Here is a 22,783-nt window from a genome sequence, read left to right as displayed (position 1 = left end):
TTCAGACATTTTCTGCCCGTCGTTGGAATTTCCATTGGCAATAATCCAGGTAAACCTGATTTCACGACAGTCCCTTTGACTATTCTAGATTTGCCTTCTTTAGATAAGGAATTACAGTGAGAACAGTTTCTGAACTTCAATAACGTCCTTAGGCCTCTTGCGTTTCTTTGAAGTTTGCCATGCCAACATCACATTGTTAGAGACCACTTCTGGGGAAATCATGTTTCAAGTGGAGGTTACCCTAACAATAAAAGTCATGCTGATTGAGCCTCTATAAATATAGCATTAATACATTTCCTTGGTTTTCCGTGTGATTAGGAGCATAAACTACCGAGATATTTATGGATTACACAATATATCAACAAATAGAAATTGTAGGCGGTGACGGTCTGACGTCAGCAGTAATTGGTCTGAGTTTCGTCTACCAGGAAACGGGTTGTGGTGACTTCAGAATCCCCCTGTAGACTCTTTGTTGACGGTGCGAAAGAAGTACGAAGTAGCTAGCTAATAGCTATTGTGTCAGACGGAAATTTTAAGGGAAATATTTGTAAAGTTTTGAACTCGACAACCTCAAGCTTCAGGTGAGTTTTTGTATTTGGCACATTAGCTCAAAAGCTATATATATATATCCATCCATATTTTCTTTAAGTAACAACAGGGTCACTAGCAAAGTGATAAATGCAGTTTTTCTTTGCTAGACTAAATAGCCTATTAGCTAGCACAAGCGTATACGTATACGTAGCTAGCTAGCTCTATCGAGGATAAACACTACAACAGACTAATGCTAACGTCTGCTAGCTAGCAGTGTTACCTGCTGTGGCCTGTAATTCGTTAACGAAAAAGCGTATTGTTTTAAATATATTTCTACCAACGACTTGATGTGTTCCTTCCAAACTAGCTAGTCAAGGAGCTAAATTGTCTCGATATGGCTAATTAGCCAGCTAGCTTGGTGATGACATGTAAATCATGTGGCGATTTAGATAAGATCAGGATGCACTGAAGTCGGCAGTTTGTGGTGATAACACATCAAAGATTTTAGTCCTAAACTCCACAACAACGCCTTTATATTGAGACGCAGAATATTTTATATCTGACAGATTTGCCGTGTTACCAAACGTTACATCCGTGTTTACAAACAGTCTAACAGCAGCATTGTCATGTCTGAGAACTCTTATCAGTGACCGGTCAAAATTGGCGTCAACTAGGTAGCCAGGTCAGGTTATTTTCTATTTATAATTTAGTTTAGACACCTGGATGTAGAGTTGAGCCGGATATTGTTATGTCTTTGGGTTGGGACATGTTATGTAACAGTGGCCTGTACCTACTTACCGGTATGTACAAAAGGTGTTCAAGATACCAGACCGAACATGAGAAAGCAAGTTCCAGAAAATACCTCATGACCAGCCCCCCCCCCCCGCCCCCCATCGTGATTCCCACCCTGCCCCCTCCTTTCATGTCAGCAAAGCTGAATACGTTTCCAAGGGGACTACATTATTCATGCCTCCAGCCGATTCGTTCGGCCCAGTGGAGTTTGAACCGGACAGGCTTCAGGGCTGAGCCGCAGAGCCAGACTCATCCAGCTGATACCCCAGCAGGAGGCACACTGCTGTGGAGTTCACCCGGCTGAAGGCCTCCATAGGTGAGGTTGTAGTCCAAAAACAGGCCCTCTGTTGTCCTGGGCCTGGTCTGGGAGGGGGGGGGGGGGGGGGGGGGTGTTGACATGCTTTTCCTCATCCCAGGCTAGATAACGCGAGTGTGTGCCACACTCTTACATTTCCCCCAGCGAATCCTCCCAGGCCAGGTTTCTGAATCCTCCCAGGCCAGGTTTCTGAATCCTCCCAGGCCAGGGTTCTGAATCCTCCCAGGCCAGGTTTCTGAATCCTCCCAGGCCAGGGTTCTGAATCCTCCCAGGCCAGGGTTCTGAATCCTCCCAGGCCAGGTTTCTGAATCCTCCCAGGCCAGGGTTCTGAATCCTCCCAGGCCAGGGTTCTGAATCCTCCCAGGCCAGGGTTCTGAATCCTCCCAGGCCAGGTTTCTGAATCCTCCCAGGCCAGGGTTCTGAATCCTCCCAGGCCAGGGTTCTGAATCCTCCCAGGCCAGGGTTCTGAATCCTCCCAGGCCAGGGTTCTGAATCCTCCCAGGCCAGGGTTCTGAATCCTCCCAGGCCAGGTTTCTGAATCCTCCCAGGCCAGGGTTCTGAATAGCGGCAACAAAAAAGAGAAAAGAAACATAAACACTGTTGAGGAAGAAGGAGTCGTTTTGTTCTGTTTCATAATGGCATGTTTGTGCGAGGGAGAAGTGAGTCACTGGCCAGTGTGTGGAGCGATCCAGGGGAAAACAGAGGGTCTGTGAGAGGCCGTCTGACTGACTGGTCGCTGCGTCTGACTGACTGGTCGCTGCGTCTGACTGACTGGTCGCTGCGTCTGACTGACTGGTCGCTGCCTCTGACTGACTGGTCGCTGCGTCTGACTGACTGGTCGCTGCGTCTGACTGACAGGTCGCTGCGTCTGACTGACTGGTCGCTGCGTCTGACTGACTGGTCGCTGCGTCTGACTGACTGGTCGCTGCGTCTGACTGACTGGTCGCTGCGTCTGACTGACTGGTCGCTGCGTCTGACTGACTGGTCGCTGCGTCTGACTGACTGGTCGCTGCGTCTGTCTGAGTGGGTTCTCTCCCACACCGAGGAGGAACTGGATCGATTGAGCAACTGTGAGAACTTGCCGTAGGGGTTGTTTTATACGTAGGAGAGAGACTTGTTGATGTTTGACATGGCAGAGCCTAATACACTGTGGATGCACGGTGGGAGTAGGCTTGTTACGGTGTAGGTTACAGCCGATGTGGGTGGAGTTAGATGTGTTATCGTGTGTGTGTGTGTGTTTGTGTGTGTGCGTGGGTGGGTGGGAGGAAATGTGGGCATTTGCATCATCTGTGGTCTTGGCAGTGGGATGATCGTGTGCCCCTGACTTCCTCTTTCCTATGTCAGACTCTACAGTCTATACACTTACACAGTCTACACAGTCTATACACTTACACAGTCTATACACTTACACAGTCTACACAGTCTATACACTTACACAGTCTACACAGTCTATACACTTACACAGTCTACACAGTCTATACACTTACACAGTCTACACAGTCTATACACTTACACAGTCTACACAGTCTATACACTTACACAGTCTACACAGTCTATACACTTACACAGTCTATAGATACAGTCTATACTTACACTCAGTCTACAGCTACGCACAGGTTATAGCTATCAGTTGACAGACAATCACCGGGAACAGAAACAGGAAACATCAGACGGAACATGAACCTCGTGTCTGTTTGTGTCTCTCTGAGGGAAGGGCAGACCTACGCTCTGAGATAAACCTCACTGTCGTAACTCCAGTGCTGAGGTTTAGGATTCATTTCTCCTGGGAGATTATGTAAACCTTGTTTTAGTGGAGCTGTTGCCTGCTAGGAGACGGAATGTTGAGTGTTGTCGCCATGTTGGGTAGTGATAGAGCACAGGCCGTAGGACAGGTGTGTGTGTTTGTCATGGCAGGTGTCCAGGTGTTAGGTAGTGTTTGAAAGGAGAGGCCGTAGGACAGGTGTGTGTGTGTGTCATGGCAGGTGTCCAGGTGTTGGCCACCTGTGTGACAGTTCCAGGTATGGAGACACACTCATAGTCAGCTGGCTCACTGACGTCACAACCCTTTATCTCTCTCTCTCTCTTGGGTCTCTCCCTCTCCCTCCCTGTGTTTCTCTCCCTCTCCCTCTCCCTCTCCCTCTCCCTCTCCCTCTCCCTCTCCCTCTCCCTCTCCCTCTCCCTCTCTCTCTCTCTCTCTCTCTCTCTCTCTCTCTCTCTCTCTCTCTCTCTCTCTCTCCTCTCTCTCTCTCTCTCTCTCTCTCTCTCTCTCTCTCCCTGTGTTTCTCTCCCTCTCCTCTCTCTCTCTCCCTCTCCCCTCTCCCTCTGTTTCTCTCTTTCTCCATCTTTCCTTCCTCTCCTCCCCACTTACTTTCATTTCCTCTTGTCCTTCACCCCCCCCCCCCCCACCCCCCCCCCCCTCCTAATGGATGTAAGTAGGAGTTGTTGATCTGTGGTCGTTCCACTTCCAGTAAAGAGGAAAGTGCTTTGTCATGTGCTCACTGTTTCCCAACAGCACAGGTCAACCCTGTCCTATCACCAGCCTCGACACACAGTCACATGACAGGTCACTCATGGAAAGTTTGTTTTAACTTCCCAGAAGCTGGCAAGTTCTCTTTTAGGGCCTTTCTGTCTCAACCTTAACACCTGGGCCAACATAACACCTGGGCCAACCTTAACACCTGGGCCAACCTTAACACCTGGGCCAACCTTAACACCTGGGCCAACCTAACACCTGGCCAACCTTAACACCTGGGCCAACCTTAACACCTGGGCCAAAACACATGTTTCCCCCCATAAGAACCTTCAAACACAGCAGACGATCAAGGATCAGATGTGCAAATGGGTAATACAATTAAGATCTGCTTCAACTAGGCTAGCCCTATGATAATACATTAAAGGCCTGTTGCGTAATGCTAGGCTATAGCTATAACAATACAGTGTGTGAAGAACTCCTTCTCTGAGGGAATGTTGTGAATGGTGGAATCTCTTTGATGGTTGAACCTCAAGCCAGATTAGATGAGAGAGAGGGTCTGTTCAATTTAACCAGGCAGGTTTCTCACCCACTCAGTCCCTAGACAACACCACTCATCATGAGCCAGTCTCTCTCTCTCTCTCTCTCTCTCCTCTCTCTCTCTCTCATCTCTCTCTCTCTCTCTCTCCTCTCTCTCTCTCTCTCTCTCTCTCTCTCTCTCTCTCTCTCTCTCTCTCTCCTCTCTCCTCTCTCTCTCTCTCTCTCTCTCTCTCTCTCTCTCTCTCTCTCTCTCTCTCTCTCTCTCTCTTCTCTCTCTCTCTCTCTTTCTCTCTCTCTCTCTGAACCCCTTCTTTATGCTCTCCTCTTCTCCATCTCCACCCCCCCTCCTCCTCTTCTCCATCTCCATCCTCCCCTCCTCCTCTCTCTCTTTCTCCCCACCTCCTCCTCCTCTACAGAGGTATGGATAAATGGGTATTAGGCTTGTGGTGAAAGACTAAATTGAAAAGCAGGAATCTCATTAAGACTCCACTGCATGGCCAGCCTTTCAGACTGTCACAACCGTGCACGTCTCGCGGTGCAGTGTTGCCTAACGGGGGCGTGCACGCTCTGCGCGTGCAGGTACGCTCACACACCTAACCCTAACACACACACCGACACACACACCTACACACACACCTACACACACACCTACACACACACTGACACACTACACACTCTTACAAGGCATGTCCTCTCTTCCTCCAGCATGTCGCTGTATCCATCCCTAGAGGATCTGAAGGTGGACAAAGTCATTAAGGTAAGAACACACACATCTTGGGTTGATAGTTTGTATATAAAGTTAGATGTGTATTATGTAATGTGGAACCAGTCTCACAGCAACAAGCAGCTGATATTGGACCTTTTCCCCCTCTCCTCTCTCTCTCCTCCTCTCTCCTCGGCTCTTCCTCCTCCCAGGCCCAATTTGTCCAGACCACCTCTACCTTCCCAGCCATCGCAGAGGGGACCTACCCCGAGGGGACCTACCAGCCCCAGCCGGCAGCTGGCCTTGAGGCTCCAGGATCAAGTGAGTCCCAGGCTTTGAGGCCTCCTCTTAACAGACCAGGAGATGCAGAGCTACAACCCTACAACCATTTATCTCTATCTCCCTCTCTTTCTCTCTCTCTGCCTGTTTCTCACTGTGTGGGGTCTATTCTGGAAGCCTGGGGGGGCTATGTGGCAGAGAGCTATTGAGAGCAGAAAGCGAGAGAGTTAATCTCTCTCTCTCCGCCCCTCCTCGGCTCATGATGGAGTTGAGATGAAAGGGAAGTATTTGGAGAGTTTGCAGAGAACCGTTCTTCAGAGGGAAGAAGGGAAGGATAGATGAGGGAGGGAGGGAATGAAAGAACAGAATAATAAGAGTTTGAAGAGGCCACCGAGGCTAGCGAACACATTTCTGCTCTTATTCACTCCTTCTCCTCTCCCTCTCTCTTTCTACACCTGTCTGTCTCCGTCTCTCCCCCTCTCTCCCCCTCTCTTCCCCCTCCATGGGGGTGGTTTTGTTCTCCCTAGTCAGCCATAGTCGCTATGGAGACAGCTGGCCTGGCACTAGTGTTGGGACAGGGAGGAGAGGAGGAGGGATGGGGGGGGGGAGAAAGAGAGAGGAGAGAGTGACAAAGAGGGAATGTTCCACATGGTATGGACCTTGAACTGAAGACAGCGAGAGAGAGGGAGTGGGAGGGATTGAGGGAGGGTGAGAGAGAGAGACTGAGGGGACTTTGAGGGGCGGGGTGGGGAAATAAAAAGAGAGGAAAGGAGAGTAGAGAGAGAGGAAGGGAGGGAGGGAGGTTGTTTTTCCTTGGGACTGAAGGGAACAGACAGGAAGTGGTGTGACATCATCACTAATCTGCAGCCCACATGGCTCCGGACCAAGTCTCCTCCTCCTCTCCCTCTCCTCCTCTCTTTCCTCTCTCCTCCTCTCTCCTCCTCCTCTCTCCTCCTTTCCTCTCTCCTCCTCTCCTCCTTCCTCCTCTCTCATCCACTTCCTTCTCTATCTCTTCTCTGTCACCTCTCTCTTTCCACTATCCCCTCACTCCGTATGTGTGTGTGATAGAGAGGTTGTGTGTGTGTGTGTATGAGAGGTTGTGTGTATGTGTGTGTGTGAGAGAGAGAGGTTGTGTGTGTGTGTGAGGCCTGTAGACGGGTCAGATGAATCACTGTCTGCTAGTCCCCCTTGCCTGAGTCTGTCCTCTAGCCTCTAACCTCTCCTCTCCCTCCAGGCCTCTAACCTCTCCTCTCCCCCCAGGCCTCTAACCTCTCCTCTCCCTCCAGGCCTCTAACCTCTCCTCTCCCCCCAGGCCTCTAACCTCTCCTCTCCCTCCAGGCCTCTAACCTCTCCTCTCCCCCCAGGCCTCTAACCTCTCCTCTCCCCCCAGGCCTCTAACCTCTCCTCTCCCCCCAGGCCTCTAACCTCTCCTCTCCCCCCAGGCCTCTACCCTAACCTGGTGGAGTTGGGGGAGTACATGGGCCTCAGCCTCAACAGTGACGAGGTCCAGAGGAACATGGCCCTGGTGCCCGTGGGCGACAATGTAAGAGACTACCTGTGTGAGTGTGTGAGTGTGTTGGTTGGTCACTGCTTGTCCAGTCATCGTTGAGGTGGCAGCTCTCCTCAGCCTTCACTCTGCTGGGAGGAAACACTTCCTCTTCACCTGAATGTTCATGTTGTCTCTCCTTCTACACCATTCCCTCTCTCTATCTCCCTCTCTCCCTCCTTCTCTCTCTATCTCCTTCTCTCTCCCTCCCTCCTCCCCTGTACAGCAGGTGTCCCTGTCCCCGGGGCTGGGGGGCATGCTGGGGGGCATGGTGCGCCCGGTGACGGGGGCAGACCTGGGGGTGAGGCGTGCTGAGATCCGTCCTGGTCTGAGAGAGGTGGTGCTCTGTAAGGACCAGGAGGGCAGGGTGGGGCTCCGGCTCAGGGCCATCGACAACGTGAGGCTCTCACACACACACACACACGTGCACACACACGTGCACACACACGTGCAGACTCCCCCATGCTATCACTTCCTAGCTTTCACAAAGTAAAGTGTGTGTGTGTGTGCAGGGTGTGTTCATCCAGCTGGTCCAGGGGAACTCTCCTGCAGCTCTGGCAGGGCTGCGTTTTGGGGACCAGGTTCTCCAGATCAACGGTCAGAACTGTGCTGGCTGGAGTCTGGACAAGGCCCACAAGGCCCTGAAGGCCGCAGCCGAGCACCGCATCGAGCTCATCGTCAGGGACAGGTCAGCACCGCCGCCCACCTCACACTGCTGCTTCCAGAGGTCTGACCAGAGAATGTCTAACATGGGGAGAACTCCCACTCTCGGGAAACTTCCGGGTTCTGCAGTTCCACTCTAGTTCCATATATGAGGGCGCTAACGATCGAGTTCAGAATGAATGGAGGTCTATGGAGCTATACCCCTCAAAATCCATTTTTCTCAGGATATAATTTTTTGTCTAGTAATTTGAATGTCGAATTGGAAAGGGGAGGCAAAACAAATACACACTGCTGGGTGTCAGATTTTTTAAAAGTCGCCTTTTGTTCTACAAAGCCTTTTAAAATGTCAATGACGTCATACACATTGTACGGCCTGAGATACTGCATTACGGCAAGCTCTGGTCACTTTTCTCTCGAGGCATCGACAACACAGCTGACAGGTTAGGCTTTCCCTGTGCTAGAAAGATTTTTGGTTTGCTAATATTGTTGCTAATGTTGCTAATGCTCTGACATTCTGATTCCACTTCGGATGCCATCAAGCGGGATCTCTGGTCGTAGTCAGTCCTTCACTAACCAATCAGCATTCATTAGCAGAATGCTAGCGTGTTATGGGCAACAACGACTCACCCTGTAAGAAATTGAAAGGATATAAGTACTCGTTCATTCAAATTTTGACCAATAATCCATGTTGAACATGCAAAAACTACAATCAAATCTGAGATTTCTCAATGAAAATCAGGTGAAAGAGACAAATTTAGCCATTTAGCTCCATAGACTCCCATTCATTCTGCACTCGACCGCGATCACTCCCAGTGGAACTCTGGTGGAACTGCAACAAAATTCGGTACAATGGGGCTTAATATGGAGTGGGCAGGGGCTCTCCTTAAACAGGCTCTGGGTCTGACTGATCTGTGCATGGTGACTTCAGATCTGTTTCCCCCTGCTGGTCACCAGGTCACACTGCAAGGCTTCACTGTTCTTGTCTTTTAAGAGACTGTGTGTGTGACTTGTTTATAACGTGTGTGTGTGTGTGCAGGCCGTTTCAGCGCACCGTCACCATGCACAAGGACAGCTCCGGACACGTGGGGTTTGTGTTCAAGTCTGGGAAGATCACCTCGCTGGTGAAGGACGGCTCGGCCGCGCGGAACGGCCTCCTGACCGACCACTACATCTGTGAGATCAACGGGCAGAACGTCATCGGGCTCAAGGTGACACGCAGGCTGCCGCACAGACCACTTCAACATTCTCTCATTCAATCTTGAGTCACTTTATGTCATTTAAAGTCAATCTTTAGGTCATTTTAAGTCATGTTAAGTTGTTTTTGGCCTATCAAGTCTATCTCAAGTCTTACTATCTGACTTGCTATGCAACTGATTTAGTCGTAGTTATTATTTCATTTAATTGTTGACGTAGCTCTAGTTCTGTTAGCAAATTTAGTCACGAGTTTCAATTTCAGTTTTAAGTTTATTTGCCATTTCTAACAAGTACAGGTACATCAGAATTCTTTAGTTCTGCTCCATTTGACAATCCCTAACAGCCTAGGTGTGTGTGTGTGTGTGTGTGTATGGTGTGTGTGTGTGTGTGCATGGTGTGTGTGTGTGTGTGTGTGTGTGTAGGACGCCCAGATCAAGGACATCCTCACGACTTCTCCCACCACCATGACCATCACCATCATGCCCAAGTTCATCTATGAACACATGATCAAGAGGTGAGGTCACTTCCTGGTGGGCGGGGCTTAAGCGTCCTAAATGGGCACATACACACACAGTACAGTTACAACACCTTACTTCACGGAACATCAAATCAACCTTTGTGTGTGTGTGTGTGTAGGATGTCCAGTGGTCTCCTGCGTTCAGCCATGGACCACTCTGTTCCAGAGGTGTGATGAAGACCAGGACCACAACCCTTCATCAGGATGCCTCACTCCTTCTCTCGTCTCTTCTCCTCTCTTCCCCTCCTTCTCTCCTCTCCTTCTCTCCTCTCCTCTCCTTCTCTCCTCTCCTCTCCTTCTCTCCTCTCCTCTCCTCTCCTTCTCTCTGTCTGACTGGATCTCTGTCTCAGCTCAGCTGTTTTCTCACCTGTCAGGGTGAACTCTCTCTAAAACCCTCTATCACACAATCATCGCCATATTCATCATCGCCTGCTTGTCGTTAACATGATCTAAGATGCCTTTTCTTCTGTGGTTCAGAAACATCAGCATGTTCTTATCCGCTGTACTGTAGTTATTTTCTACTCTCTGTCTTTTTTGTTTGAGTTTTTATGACAACATGTTTATGCTCTTTTATACACGATAACCATGTAGTTCTACTTCCTGTTGTTCCCTACGTGACGTCGAGTCCGGCTGGGTTTCTAAGACACGAGTCACTCTCTTCCTCCCACTCCTGCAGAACGGCCCGACCTTTCACCTTTCTGTGTTCAGATGCTGTAGAGTCGATCTCCATGGCGATACAGAACCCTCAGATGCTGTAGAGTCGATCTCCATGGCGATACAGAACCCTCAGATGCTGTAGAGTCTATCTCCATGGCGATACAGAACCCTCAGGTGCTGTAGAGTCTATCTCCATGGCGATACAGAACCCTCAGATGCTGTAGAGTCTATCTCCATGGCGATACAGAACCCTCAGATGCTGTAGAGTCTATCTCCATGGCGATAAAGAACCCTCAGATGCTGTAGAGTCTATCTCCATGGCGATACAGAACCCTCAGGGGTTCTGGCTTCGTCCTCCTTCCCTAAGCCCCGCCCCCTCGAAGGTGTCACATGATGCCCCTTAGTGCACTTCCTTATTAAAGTCTTTCCTGTCATTTCAACTTGTTGTTAGTGTGGACGTGGCCCCAGGTGACTGAGGAACAGTTAGGATGTAACACCTGACTTCACTCTTGGGTTGGAATTGTTTGATGCACAAAAATAATCGTAAAAATGGAAGTTGTTTACTGACTAACACACCACGGGTTCAGTCAGCCTGTTGCATTCTGGGGGATTTTGATGTGATTACAAGAGAACTTCCCTCTAATCATTGATTGATTCGTGAGAAGGAAAGGAAAAGTCTGGATATTAATCAGTGGATTTGTCTTCTTGAAATGACAATGTTGTCGTTCCTGTTCCAGCTGTTCATGTGGGTCCTACACATCTTTTTATGGTTTAGAAATGTAGTCTTTGATAAACGTCACAACCGTCATCCTGTAAATGCTAAAGGAATCTGAAAGTTTATATACGAATGTAACCAAGATAATTATTGTAAGACAAATAAAATGATCTTTGCGGTTCACCTGTGTGTAGTAACAGAGGACCATGTTAAACTCTTTATGGCCAAAGACACAGATGAATAATACAGGCATGCAAACTCCTCACCTTTAGGTGAAACTCACCTTTTTGAAACCAAAATGGGTAACCTACGTGATTTGTGCAGATCCGATGAGAAAATGGGGACAAGGAGTCAGGTGGCTGAGCGGTTAGGGAATTGGGATAGTAATCTGAAGGTTGCCAGTTCGAGAGGAGAGGGGGGGAGGGGAGGAGAGGAGAGGGGGGAGGGGGGGAGAGGGGGGGAGGGGAGAGGGGAGGGGAGGGGAGGGGAGGGGGGGAAGGGAGGGGAGGAGAGGAGAGGGGAGGGGAGGAGAGGAGAGGGGGGAGGGGAGGGGAGGGGAGGAGAGGGGAGGGGGGAGGAGAGGGGGGGAGAACAGAGAAGCCTAAAACTGAGTAGATGAAAGCACAATAGAGTACAGTAGAGTACAGTAGAGTCCTCATCAAGTACATCAATGATGCAAACTTATGTTTAGAAACTTTTTAAATACATTTTCCTTTCAACCTTTCAAAATGTTATATTGTGGAAACTATAAAAATATATACTTTTTCAACCTTTAAAAAAATATATATATAAACTTTTTTTTACACACAGTGAAAAGAGAGGAGAGGACTCTGTCCAAAACTTTTTTTTTATTTTCACATATTGGAAAAATATCATTCACATGTATACAAAGTGTGTTTACAAAATACATTTAAATTGAAGTACAAAAAAACTAGAGAAAAACACAATACTATTCCTATCATAGATACTAATTTATTCAAGTAAACATTATTAATGAAGCAACCATGCTGAAACAAATATATGCTATAAAAGTTATTCCAGATAATATAAAAAAGATAAAAGATAAAACGGTGATTAATACTCGATGATGGATATAATGTTGGCGATATTAAAGAAATCCTGGTATCCTCATATCAAAGACCCAGATCCAGGATCAGACAAAAACACAATATTACTCCTATTACAGATACTAAGTTATTCAAGTAAACATCATTAATGAAGCAACCATGCTGAAACAAATATGTGCTATAGAAAAGTCACCTTTAACAGTTATTCCAGCTAATATAACAACAATAAAAGATAAAACACTGATTAACACTCGATGATGGATATAATGTTGGCGATATTAAAGTAATCCTGGTGGAACTGGTCCAAAGACCCAGATCCAGGATCAGACCAGCTTCTCCCAGTGCTGTCAGTCTCCATTGGCAGGGACTCCATGTCTGACCTCAGATCAGCGTCTAGACAGCACTCTCCTCCTGCTCCATCCCCTGGGCTGCTCTCTCCTCTCCTGGCCCAGCTTCAGCACTGGAATGCAGGGAGACCAGCTCTATGCTCCCCCTCTCTGCAGGCTTCCTGGGGGTCTGAAGAGACACAACACAAGAGACTCAGGAAAAGGGGAAAACCCGGAGAATTGTGACATGAACAAACGACAGTACCTTAAAGTACAGATAGAGGGCAGTGTTGGACGTCAGCAGAGTCAGCAGCACCACCACCACTCTGATGATGAAAGCTGCCAGAGGATTGGCTGGAACAGAAACACAGCGGATGAAGAGAATGATCATCATCCGATCAGACTGTCAACCAAGGTAAAGACAAATCCTGTAACTTCCATCTCCAGTATAAAGTGCTGCTACTTGTTTTTAGAGTGTGGAGATGAGCAGTGACCTAGGTGACTGCTACTGACACATTCTGGAGGTGTCTTCCTGCAGAACAGGACTCAAATTAGTCCTGTTAGGTTTCCTCAAGACCAGCCCCCACTAAGTTTCCAGAAATGTTTAAAGGCAGCCCCTTTGATGGACTTAAAAGTCGCAGGTTGTGCTTTTAAACTCCAGTCTCACTAACCTGCTACAGTGAGAGAGAGGAGCTCACTCTCAGAGGTGAAGTTATGAGAGAAAACGTAGACTTCATAAACACAGCTGTAGTTTCCTTGGTGGGCGTGGTCTGCAGCAGGAAAGAGGAAGTTGGCAGAGTGATTGACAGCTGTGAGGGTGTGTGTCAGGGTTGTGTTGGAGCCAGTGAAGGTGAGTTGGGAGGAGCCTCCTGGGTACTGTGGCTGGATGGAGCAGGTGATGGTGAAGCTGTGGTCCCTGAACACCTGCAGCCCCTGCTGCTGGTCCTGGGAGACCCCTAGCATGGAGGAAGACAGGGAGATTCTGGGCTGGAACAGGATATCTGCAAACAAAGGAGTAAAGAGACAAAGGAGTAAAGGGAGAACATTTCAAAAGCAGGACAAACACCTCTCTTTCAGCTGTGATAATCCCACCAGCATGGAACGATAAGCAATAACATCACGATACCGGATACTGTTCCTGATTACACCTGCAGAGGGCAGTAGTCTGTTGTAAACCTTTACTACATTTAGTCATTTTAGCAGACGCTCTTATCCAGAGCTGTGGCTATTAACAGCTGCTGTGACTGTGAATAAACCAATATTGTGTTTATTACCTGAGCAGATCACCTCCACGGTGGAGACACTGTAATACCTTCTCTCCAGTGCTCCACACTCCCTCAGTGCAGACTCAGACCCAACACAGTGAGATATAAACTCCCATCTATCACGTCGTTCATCACTACTAATTATTCCTGTTGAAACAGCAGAGCCACAGTCCAGCTGTCTGCACACTACAGCTGCAGCATTTAGGTTCGGGTCCAGGGTCGGGTTCCAGTTCCAGTTCCAGTCTCTGGTCACTCTCCTCCACTGTCCCTGGTGTTTCATCTCCACTCTGCCAACACAGCGACCATCTCCTCCCTCCAACCTCACATCATCTGGCCCTGGAGAGACAGGAGACAGTCAGGTCCTCTGACTCTGTATCCTGACAAAATACTGCATTCATCTTGGAAAGACTAACTGCTTCTTCCAGTACCTGAGCAGGTGAGTCCAACAGCATTGCCAGGTGAGCAGGTGTTTCTAGCTGAGTCTGAGGTGTCACAGGCCAGGAGACGGGACTCATTGCCTCCACACTGGAACTCTTTATCCCAGAGTGGACCTTTCCCTTCTCCATAGAGCGCCCCCTGGAGGGCTGAAGGAGCCCCACAGCCAAGCTCCCGACAGACCACCTCTGCATCCAGCCTGTCAAAGTCAGCTTCACACACTGAGACCCACGACTGATCAGACCTCACCTCCACTCTGCCAGAGCACAGACCAGCTCCCTCCACAAGCCTCACAGATTCTGAAAGAAGAAATGTCATAAAGATGAACATGGATGCATGTGTTCTTGGGGTATGCTCAATGTGGACTGTGTGATGGTGGAGGGTCTCCTGATAGGAGGAGGCATATGGGGGTGGACTCAACCATAGATATATATATAAACACTAGAGTCTAGAACGTCCGCACATGGCGGCCATCTTGCTACAGTCAACTCGCTCACCCATAACATTGTGTTGATCTACATGTACCTTTTAAATGACCATAACTTGCGTGTGTCAACCGATTTTGAAACGATTTGGTTTGTTATCAACGTCAGAGATGTCGGTATGCCACTGCATACTTCTATTCTATTTTTTTTTTTTTTACATAATTATTCATAAGTATGCAGTGGCATACATCTCTGACCTTGATAACAAACCAAACCGTTTCAAAATCGGTTGAAAATTGAGAAAATGATGGTCATTTAAAAAGTACATGTAGCATCAACACAATGTTATGGGTGAGCGAGTTGACTGTAGCAAGATGGCCGCCATGTGCGGACGTTCGACTCCGTTGTCCGGCAACGCGGACGAGACATCTAGTGTTTATATATATCTATGGACTCAACTATTATGACGTGCAGTTATCCTTCCAGACCCCCAATTTAAACACTGGATGTAATATATATTTAGCAGAACAAGTAACATTTTGGATCTTCTGAGAGAATATTTTAGTTTCCCTTGATCCATTTCAATATGCTTAAACCTAAGGATAATCACTTTAACAGATAGCAGCATTGTACTCAGTAAGACGAGAAAACCTTCATTAGCATTTCATAACAACGTAAAAAAGTATCTAATGTAGAGAACGGACAGCTACTGTGACAAGTTGAGACTCAGTAATGTGTGACTGCCAACATCATCAGCTGAATATAACAACATTATGTGTGTATTACCTGAGCAGGTCACCTCCACGATATATACGGTAGCGGATTGTACATACGATGCATCCACTGTTACACACTCCCTCAGTGCAGACTCAGACCCAACACAGCGAGATTCAAACCGCCATACATTAGGTTTTCTATTATCAACAATTCCAGTTGAAACAGCAGAGCCACAGTCCAGCTGTCTGCATACTACAGCTGCAGTTCTCAGGTCCCAGTGAGACCAGGTGTCCACTCCATTCCACCATCCCTTGTGTTTAATCTTCACTACACCAGCACAGCGACCATCTCCTCCCTCCAACCTCACATCATCTGGCCCTGGAGAGACAGGAGACAGTCAGGTCCTCTGAATCTCTGTATCCTGACAAAATACTGCATTCATCTTGAAAAGACAAACTGCTTCTTCCAGTACCTGAGCAGGTGAGTCCAACAGCATTGCCAGGTGAGCAGGTGTTTCTAGCTGAGTCTGAGGTGTCACAGTCCAGGAGACTGGACTCCGTGCCTCCACACTGGAACTCTTTATCCCAGAGTGGACCTTTCCCTTCTCCATAGAGCGCCCCCTGGAGGGCTGAAGGAGCCCCACAGCCAAGCTCCCGACAGACCACCTCTGCATCCAGCCTGTCAAAGTCAGCTTCACACACTGAGACCCACGACTGATCAGACCTCACCTCCACTCTGCCAGAGCACAGACCAGCTCCCTCCACAAGCCTCACAGACTCTGAAGGAAGACATGTCATAAAGATGAACATGGATGCAATCAGGGTTCTTGGGGGGTTCTTATGGTGGATGATGGTGATGGTGGTGGAGGGAGGGAGGGGGGTGGGGGGGCAGGGTCATGAAATAGTTGGAGACATTTGGGGGTGAGGGGGTGGAGACATTTGGGGGTGAGGGGGTGGAGACATTTGGGGGTGAGGGGGTGGAGACATTTGGGGGTGAGGGGGTGGAGACATTTGGGGGTGAGGGGGTGGAGACATTTGGGGGTTAGGGGGTGGAGACATTTGGGGGTTAGGGGGTGGAGACATTTGGGGGTGAGGGGGTGGAGACATTTGGGGGTGAGGGGGTGGAGACATTTGGGGGTGAGGGGGTGGAGACATTTGGGGGTGAGGGGGTGGAGACATTTGGGGGTGAGGGGGTGGAGACATTTGGGGGTGAGGGGGTGGAGACATTTGGGGGTGAGGGGGTGGAGACATTTGGGGGTGAGGGGGTGGAGACATTTGGGGGTGAGGGGGTGGAGACATTTGGGGGTGAGGGGGTGGAGACATTTGGGGGTGAGGGGGTGGAGACATTTGGGGGTGAGGGGGTGGAGACATTTGGGGGTGAGGGGGTGGAGACATTTGGGGGTGAGGGGGTGGAGACATTTGGGGGTGAGGGGGTGGAGACATTTGGGGGTTAGGGGGTGGAGACATTTGGGGGTGAGGGGGTGGAGACATTTGGGGGTGAGGGGGTGGAGACATTTGGGGGTGAGGGGGTGGAGACATTTGGGGGTGAGGGGGTGGAGACATTTGGGGGTGAGGGGGTGGAGACATTTGGGGGTGAGGGGGTGGAGACATTTGGGGGTGAGGGGGTGGAGACATTTGGGGGTGAGGGGGTGGAGACATTTGGGGGTGAGGGGGTGGAGACATTTGGGGGTGAGGGGGTGGAGACATTTGGGGGTTAGGGGGTGGAGACATTTGGGGGTGAGGGGGTGGAGACATTTGGGGGTGAGGGGGTGGAGACATTTGGGGGTGAGGGGGTGGAGACATTTGGGGGTGAGGGGGTGGAGACATTTGGGGGTGAGGGGGTGGAGACATTTGGGGGTGAGGGGGTGGAGACATTTGGGGGTGAGGGGGTGGAGACATTTGGGGGTGAGGGGGTGGAGACATTTGGGGGTGAGGGGGTGGAGACATTTGGGGGTGAGGGGGTGGAGACATTTGGGGGTTAGGGGGTGGAGACATTTGGGGGTGAGGGGGTGGAGACATTTGGGGGTGAGGGGGTGGAGACATTTGGGGGTGAGGGGGTGGAGACATTTGGGGGTGAGGGGGTGGAGACATTTGGGGGTGAGGGGGTGGAGACATTTGGGGGTGAGGGGGTGGAGACATTTGGGGGTGAGGGGGTGGAGACATTTGGGGGTGAGGGGGTGAAGACATTTGGGGGTGAGGGGGTGGAGACATTTGGGGGTGAGGGGGTGGAGACATTTGGGGGTGAGGGGGTGGAGACATTTGGGGGTGAGGGGGTGGAGACATTTGGGGGTGAGGGGGTGGAGACATTTGGGGGTGAGGGGGTGGAGACATTTGGGGGTTAGGGGGTGGAGACATTTGGGGGTGAGGGGGTGGAGACATTTGGGGGTTAGGGGGTGGAGACATTTGGGGGTGAGGGGGTGGAGACATTTGGGGGTGAGGGGGTGGAGACATTTGGGGGTGAGGGGGTGGAGACATTTGGGGGTTAGGGGGTGGAGACATTTGGGGGTGAGGGGGTGGAGACATTTGGGGGTGAGGGGGTGGAGACATTTGGGGGTGAGGGGGTGGAGACATTTGGGGGTGAGGGGGTGGAGACATTTGGGGGTGAGGGGGTGGAGACATTTGGGGGTGAGGGGGTGGAGACATTTGGGGGTTAGGGGGTGGAGACATTTGGGGGTGAGGGGGTGGAGACATTTGGGGGTGAGGGGGTGGAGACATTTGGGGGTGAGGGGGTGGAGACATTTGGGGGTGAGGGGGTGGAGACATTTGGGGGTGAGGGGGTGGAGACATTTGGGGGTGAGGGGGTGGAGACATTTGGGGGTGAGGGGGTGGAGACATTTGGGGGTGAGGGGGTGGAGACATTTGGGGGTGAGGGGGTGGAGACATTTGGGGGTGAGGGGGTGGAGACATTTGGGGGCGAGGGGGTGGAGACATTTGGGGGCGAGGGGGTGGAGACATTTGGGGGCGAGGGGGTGGAGACATTTGGGGGCGAGGGGGTGGAGACATTTGGGGGTGAGGGGGTGGAGACATTTGGGGGTGAGGGGGTGGAGACATTTGGGGGTGAGGGGGTGGAGACATTTGGGGGTGAGGGGGTGGAGACATTTGGGGGTGAGGGGGTGGAGACATTTGGGGGTGAGGGGGTGGAGACATTTGGGGGTGAGGGGGTGAAGACATTTGGGGGTGAGGGGGTGGAGACATTTGGGGGTGAGGGGGTGGAGACATTTGGGGGTGAGGGGGTGGAGACATTTGGGGGTGAGGGGGTGGAGACATTTGGGGGTGAGGGGGTGAAGACATTTGGGGGTGAGGGGGTGGAGACATTTGGGGGTGAGGGGGTGGAGACATTTGGGGGTGAGGGGGTACAAACTATTATGACATGTTCGGTTATCCTTCCAGTTCCTCCTGATTCAAATACTGGATGTAATTTAGCAGGACTAATAACATTGTGTATATTCCTAAGGGTTAGTGTCCCTTGATCCATTTCAATATTTCTTAACATGAAGTTAATCACGTGAACATATTCCAGCCTTGAAACTAGTCAGACTAGAAAACCTTAATATATTATTTAATAACAATATAAATAAATATGTTGTAAATTACTGACAGCTACTGTGACAGGTTGAGACTCAGTAATGTGTGACTGCCAACATCATCATCAATATAACAACATTGTGTGTGTATTACCTGAGCAGGTCACCTCCAGGGTTTGTAAGTCTTGACGCCCTGTCACCAATGTTCCACACTCCCACAGTGCAGACTCAGACCCATCACAGCGAGAGTTAAACCTCCATGGAAGTTTTGTACCACCTCTATCAGATATTATTGCTGTTGAAACAGCAGAGCCACAGTCCAGCTGTCTGCACACTACAGCTGCAGCTCTCAGGTCCCAGATAGACCGCCTGTCCAGTCTCTTCCACTCTCCCTGGTGTTTCATCTCTACTTTACCAACACAGCGACCATCTCCTCCCTCCAACCTCACATCAGAACCTGGAGAGAGACAGGAGACAGTCAGGTCCTCTGACTCTCTGTCCAGTCCTGTCCAGAAACAACCCCTGACCTTTAACCCCAAACCTAACATAGTTGTGTTTCCTTAGACTGACACACAGACACTAGACTAGGTCATGTACTTTCATAATTCAAAACAGTAGTGTCTTTAACAGCATGTTAGTTGCCATGGTAGCATGTTCTACCAACCTGGAGGTTCATCAGTGAGTTCATCCTGGAGACCTGAGGAGACAATGTAGAACAGAACCTCAACATGACTTTATATCATTACACCAGCACTGTGTGTACTAACATACAGTACTGTATGTCTACACCATCACTGTTTATACTAACATACAGTACTGTATGTCTACACCATCACTGTGTATACTAACATACAGTACTGTATGTCTACACCAGCACTGTGTGTACTAACATACAGTACTGTATGTCTACACCAGCACTGTGTGTACTAACATACAGTACTGTATGTCTACACCAGCACTGTGTGTACTAACATACAGTACTGTATGTCTACACCAGCACTGTGTATACTAACATACAGTACTGTATGTCTACACCATCACTGTGTGTACTAACATACAGAACTGTATGTCTACACCAGCACTGTGTGTACTAACATACAGTACTGTATGTCTACACCATCACTGTGTGTACTAACATACAGTACTGTATGTCTACACCAGCACTGTGTATACTAACATACAGTACTGTATGTCTACACCATCACTGTGTGTACTAACATACAGTACTGTATGTCTACACCAGCACTGTGTATACTAACATACAGTACTGTATGTCTACACCAGCACTGTGTGTACTAACATACAGTACTGTATGTCTACACCAGCACTGTGTATACTAACATACAGTACTGTATGTCTACACCAGTGCAAGACAGCTCTGTTACCACAACGTCCATAGGTATAGTTTGGCCAGACGTCCAATCAACATTCCTTCAATAAACGATTGTTTGTGTAAACACGCACTGTTATATCATAAATTATAGTTATATACATACTGTATACTTCTAATCTAAAAATAGTATTATACATTGCATTACATTTACATTTAGTCATTTACATTTACATTACATTTAGTCATACATAAAATGCATAATTAAATACATGAATACACAATCTGTTCACTTTGTCTTATTAGGATCTACTAACTTATCAAATGTGAGGTCAACCAATAGTTTGAACAATATTACTCATTGGATGGATTACAAATTATTTAGTAAAGGATCTTTCAGATCCTATTCATATTTCCTCCATAATGCCCAGTATTTTTGGTCACACACACACACACACCCCTCCTGGTTGTAGAGAACCTGTTAGCTGGTTAGCTGGTAGCTGTGTGCTGCCTGGAACAGCCCCTGTAGCTAATGCTGTCCTGTGTTCAGTCTGTGAATGTGTGTGGTAGTGTGTGTTCAGTCTATGTGAGTGCCTGTGGTAGTGTGTGTGGTATTGTGCGTGGTAGTGTGCATGCCGGTGTGCGTGAGTGTGTACCTGTGTGTGAGGGTTAGTGTGTGAGGGTTAGTGTGAGTGAGGGTTAACAAAATTTCAAACAGACATACCGAAATGGGGATCCCATTTTCGGGGATAAAAACTACTCCACCCCGCTGCCCCCTAGTCTAACTTGAATAACAAAACCGTCCCCAGCAAAATCCCACTTTCGGGCGAATAACCGTGAATTTGACAACCTCTCCACATTCATAAAGTCAAACACACTTTCACAGGTGCCCTGGGTAGTTTTCATTTTTCCTCCTCTAGTGAGTTTTTCTGGGTTTTTTCCCTTGTCTTCCTTGAGGGTTTAGGTTGGTTGAGGGGCAGTTCTGTGGGTGTATGTGAAGCCCTCTGTGACATTGCTTGTAAAAAGGGCTATACAAATACATTTTGGTTTAATTTGATTAGTTTGTGTGTGTGTGTATAAGAGTGAGTGCCCATTGTAGTCTTTGAGTGTGTGTGTATGTGAAGGTTAGTGTGTGAGTGCAATATAGTGTGTTTCAGTGAGAGTGGGTGTGAGAGAGTATATTTGTGTTTATGTATATTTATTTATTAACAACAGCTATGTTTAATATGCTGATTTCCTTCCTTTTAAAAACACGTAACATTCTTGTTTCTAAAATACATTAACGTGGGTCTATACCAGTATAGGACAGTACTATATACACTAATACAGGTATGTACCAGTATAGGACAGTACTATAGTACATACACTAATACCGGTCTATACCAGTATAAGACAGTACCATATACATTAATACAGTTACTATATACCAGTATAGGACAGTATTAAATATAGTAATCCATGTCTGTACTGTATCCTACACTGTACAGATACAACAGAGCCCTACCTGTGCTCCAGAACATGACCACCAGCATCAGGACAGGAACCATCTCTCTCTCAGACTGGGTCTCCACTGGGCTGTAGAAGACTTCTGACTGGGGAGTGGACTGAGGGCCGAGGATGGAAACTGCAGCTTCTATAATCCATATCTCTTCTATTTCCTGTGATGCATTTCCTCAATTCTTCCAGCTAATCGGCCATCATTGATTTAGTTCTCATAAGCAAGCTGTCACTAGGGTCCCCTATCTCTGGAACAATCTACCAACCCATGTTGGAGAGTCAGACAGTATTAATATTGAAGTCTAAAGATGTGTTTATGAAGTGTGTACCATAGGCAGACAACCTGTTTTGGCCTGTTGTCTCCATGTGTGCGTCTTTGAAAGTGTGTGTGTACATGAGAGAGAGACTGTGTATTAGATCATGGCCCTTCCCTGACCTCTGTAACTAGGGTAACAACCCAGATCACCCATCTGGCCCTTCCCTGACCTCTGTAACTAGGGTAACAACCCAGATCACCCATCTGGCCCTTCCCTGACCGCTGTAACTAGGGTAACAACCCAGATCACCCATCTGGCCCTTCCCTGACCTCTGTAACTAGGGTAACAACCCAGATCACCCATCTGGCCCTTCCCTGACCTCTGTACCTAGGGTAACAACCCAGATCACCCATTTGGCCCCTCCCTGACCTCTGTAACTAGGGTAACAACCCAGATCACCCATCTGGCCCTTCCCTGACCTCTGTAACTAGGGTAACAACCCAAATCACCCATCTGGCCCCTCCCTGACCTCTGTAACTAGGTTAACAACCCAGATCACCCATCTGGCCCCTCCCTGACCTCTGTAACTAGGGTAACATCACGCATCTGGCCCCTCCCTGACCTCTGTAACTAGGGTAACGTAATGTCATCATCCTGTATAGCCTATCGACTCTTACAAAACCCTATTTATAAAAAGGAAAAACAAGATACAGATAATGACTATTAATCACTAGGTAGGCAAATCTGGTCGATGCGGTTTTAAGCTTGAAACTTATGTCTGCATTTCTATGCTCCCTGCTTTTGTGTTGGCAATGTTCCTAAGAAGCACAGACAGTGCTGTTGAGTTACTGTAGACCTTCAGTTCAATATTATGTATTTAAATCATTGATTTCTGTGACATATTCAAATATTTAGTATAGTTTTATCTAAAATGTGGAACTTTTTTAATCTTTTTTTTTTTAATCTTTAATGAAAGTACACTGAGCAGGATGATCCCCTGACGAGCCTCCACTGCTGT

The 22,783-nt window shown here is 48.6% G+C and overlaps 2 protein-coding genes across 2 annotated transcripts; one reads left to right on the top strand and one right to left on the bottom strand.

The window, feature by feature from the left end:
- Nucleotides 1-412: 412 nt before the first annotated feature.
- sdcbp2 (syndecan binding protein (syntenin) 2) lies at nt 413-11,106 on the top strand. Its single transcript, XM_062460339.1, has 9 exons — nt 413-581; nt 5,355-5,407; nt 5,560-5,673; nt 7,074-7,174; nt 7,404-7,574; nt 7,690-7,865; nt 8,877-9,048; nt 9,457-9,548; nt 9,671-11,106. The coding sequence occupies exons 2-9, from the start codon at nt 5,356-5,358 to the stop codon at nt 9,723-9,725; spliced, it is 933 nt and encodes a 310-aa protein (XP_062316323.1). The 5' UTR covers nt 413-581; nt 5,355; the 3' UTR covers nt 9,726-11,106.
- A 645-nt stretch (nt 11,107-11,751) lies between these two features.
- LOC134019420 (CD5 antigen-like) lies at nt 11,752-22,018 on the bottom strand. Its single transcript, XM_062460317.1, has 10 exons — nt 21,516-22,018; nt 19,346-19,378; nt 18,836-19,138; nt 15,631-15,936; nt 15,513-15,536; nt 14,010-14,180; nt 13,591-13,917; nt 12,988-13,317; nt 12,582-12,670; nt 11,752-12,506 (listed from the first exon to the last, which is right to left on the bottom strand). The coding sequence occupies exons 1-10, from the start codon at nt 21,556-21,558 to the stop codon at nt 12,384-12,386; spliced, it is 1,749 nt and encodes a 582-aa protein (XP_062316301.1). The 5' UTR covers nt 21,559-22,018; the 3' UTR covers nt 11,752-12,383.
- Nucleotides 22,019-22,783: the final 765 nt, after the last annotated feature.

The sequence above is a fragment of the Osmerus eperlanus genome, chromosome 4 (genome assembly GCF_963692335.1).
Source record: "Osmerus eperlanus chromosome 4, fOsmEpe2.1, whole genome shotgun sequence".
In the NCBI taxonomy this organism is placed as follows: Eukaryota; Metazoa; Chordata; class Actinopteri; order Osmeriformes; family Osmeridae; genus Osmerus; species Osmerus eperlanus.
The sequence above is the reverse complement of the archived record's forward strand: the minus strand, read 5'-3'. Positions and strand labels throughout refer to the sequence as shown.

Coding starts and splice junctions, on each gene's coding strand:
- LOC134019420 (XM_062460317.1), bottom strand. CDS start 21,558: ATGGTTCCTGTCCTGATGCTGGTGGTCATGTTCTGGAGCACAG. Junction 15,937..18,835: donor CCTGGAGGTGACCTGCTCAG/GTAATACACACA, acceptor GTCTTCCTTCAG/AGTCTGTGAGGCTTGTGGAG. Junction 14,181..15,512: donor AGATGATGTGAGGTTGGAGG/GAGGAGATGGTC, acceptor GGGAGCTTGGCT/GTGGGGCTCCTTCAGCCCTC.
- sdcbp2 (XM_062460339.1), top strand. CDS start 5,356: ATGTCGCTGTATCCATCCCTAGAGGATCTGAAGGTGGACAAAGTCATT. Junction 7,575..7,689: donor GGCTCAGGGCCATCGACAAC/GTGAGGCTCTCA, acceptor GTGTGTGTGCAG/GGTGTGTTCATCCAGCTGGT. Junction 7,866..8,876: donor GAGCTCATCGTCAGGGACAG/GTCAGCACCGCC, acceptor GTGTGTGTGCAG/GCCGTTTCAGCGCACCGTCA.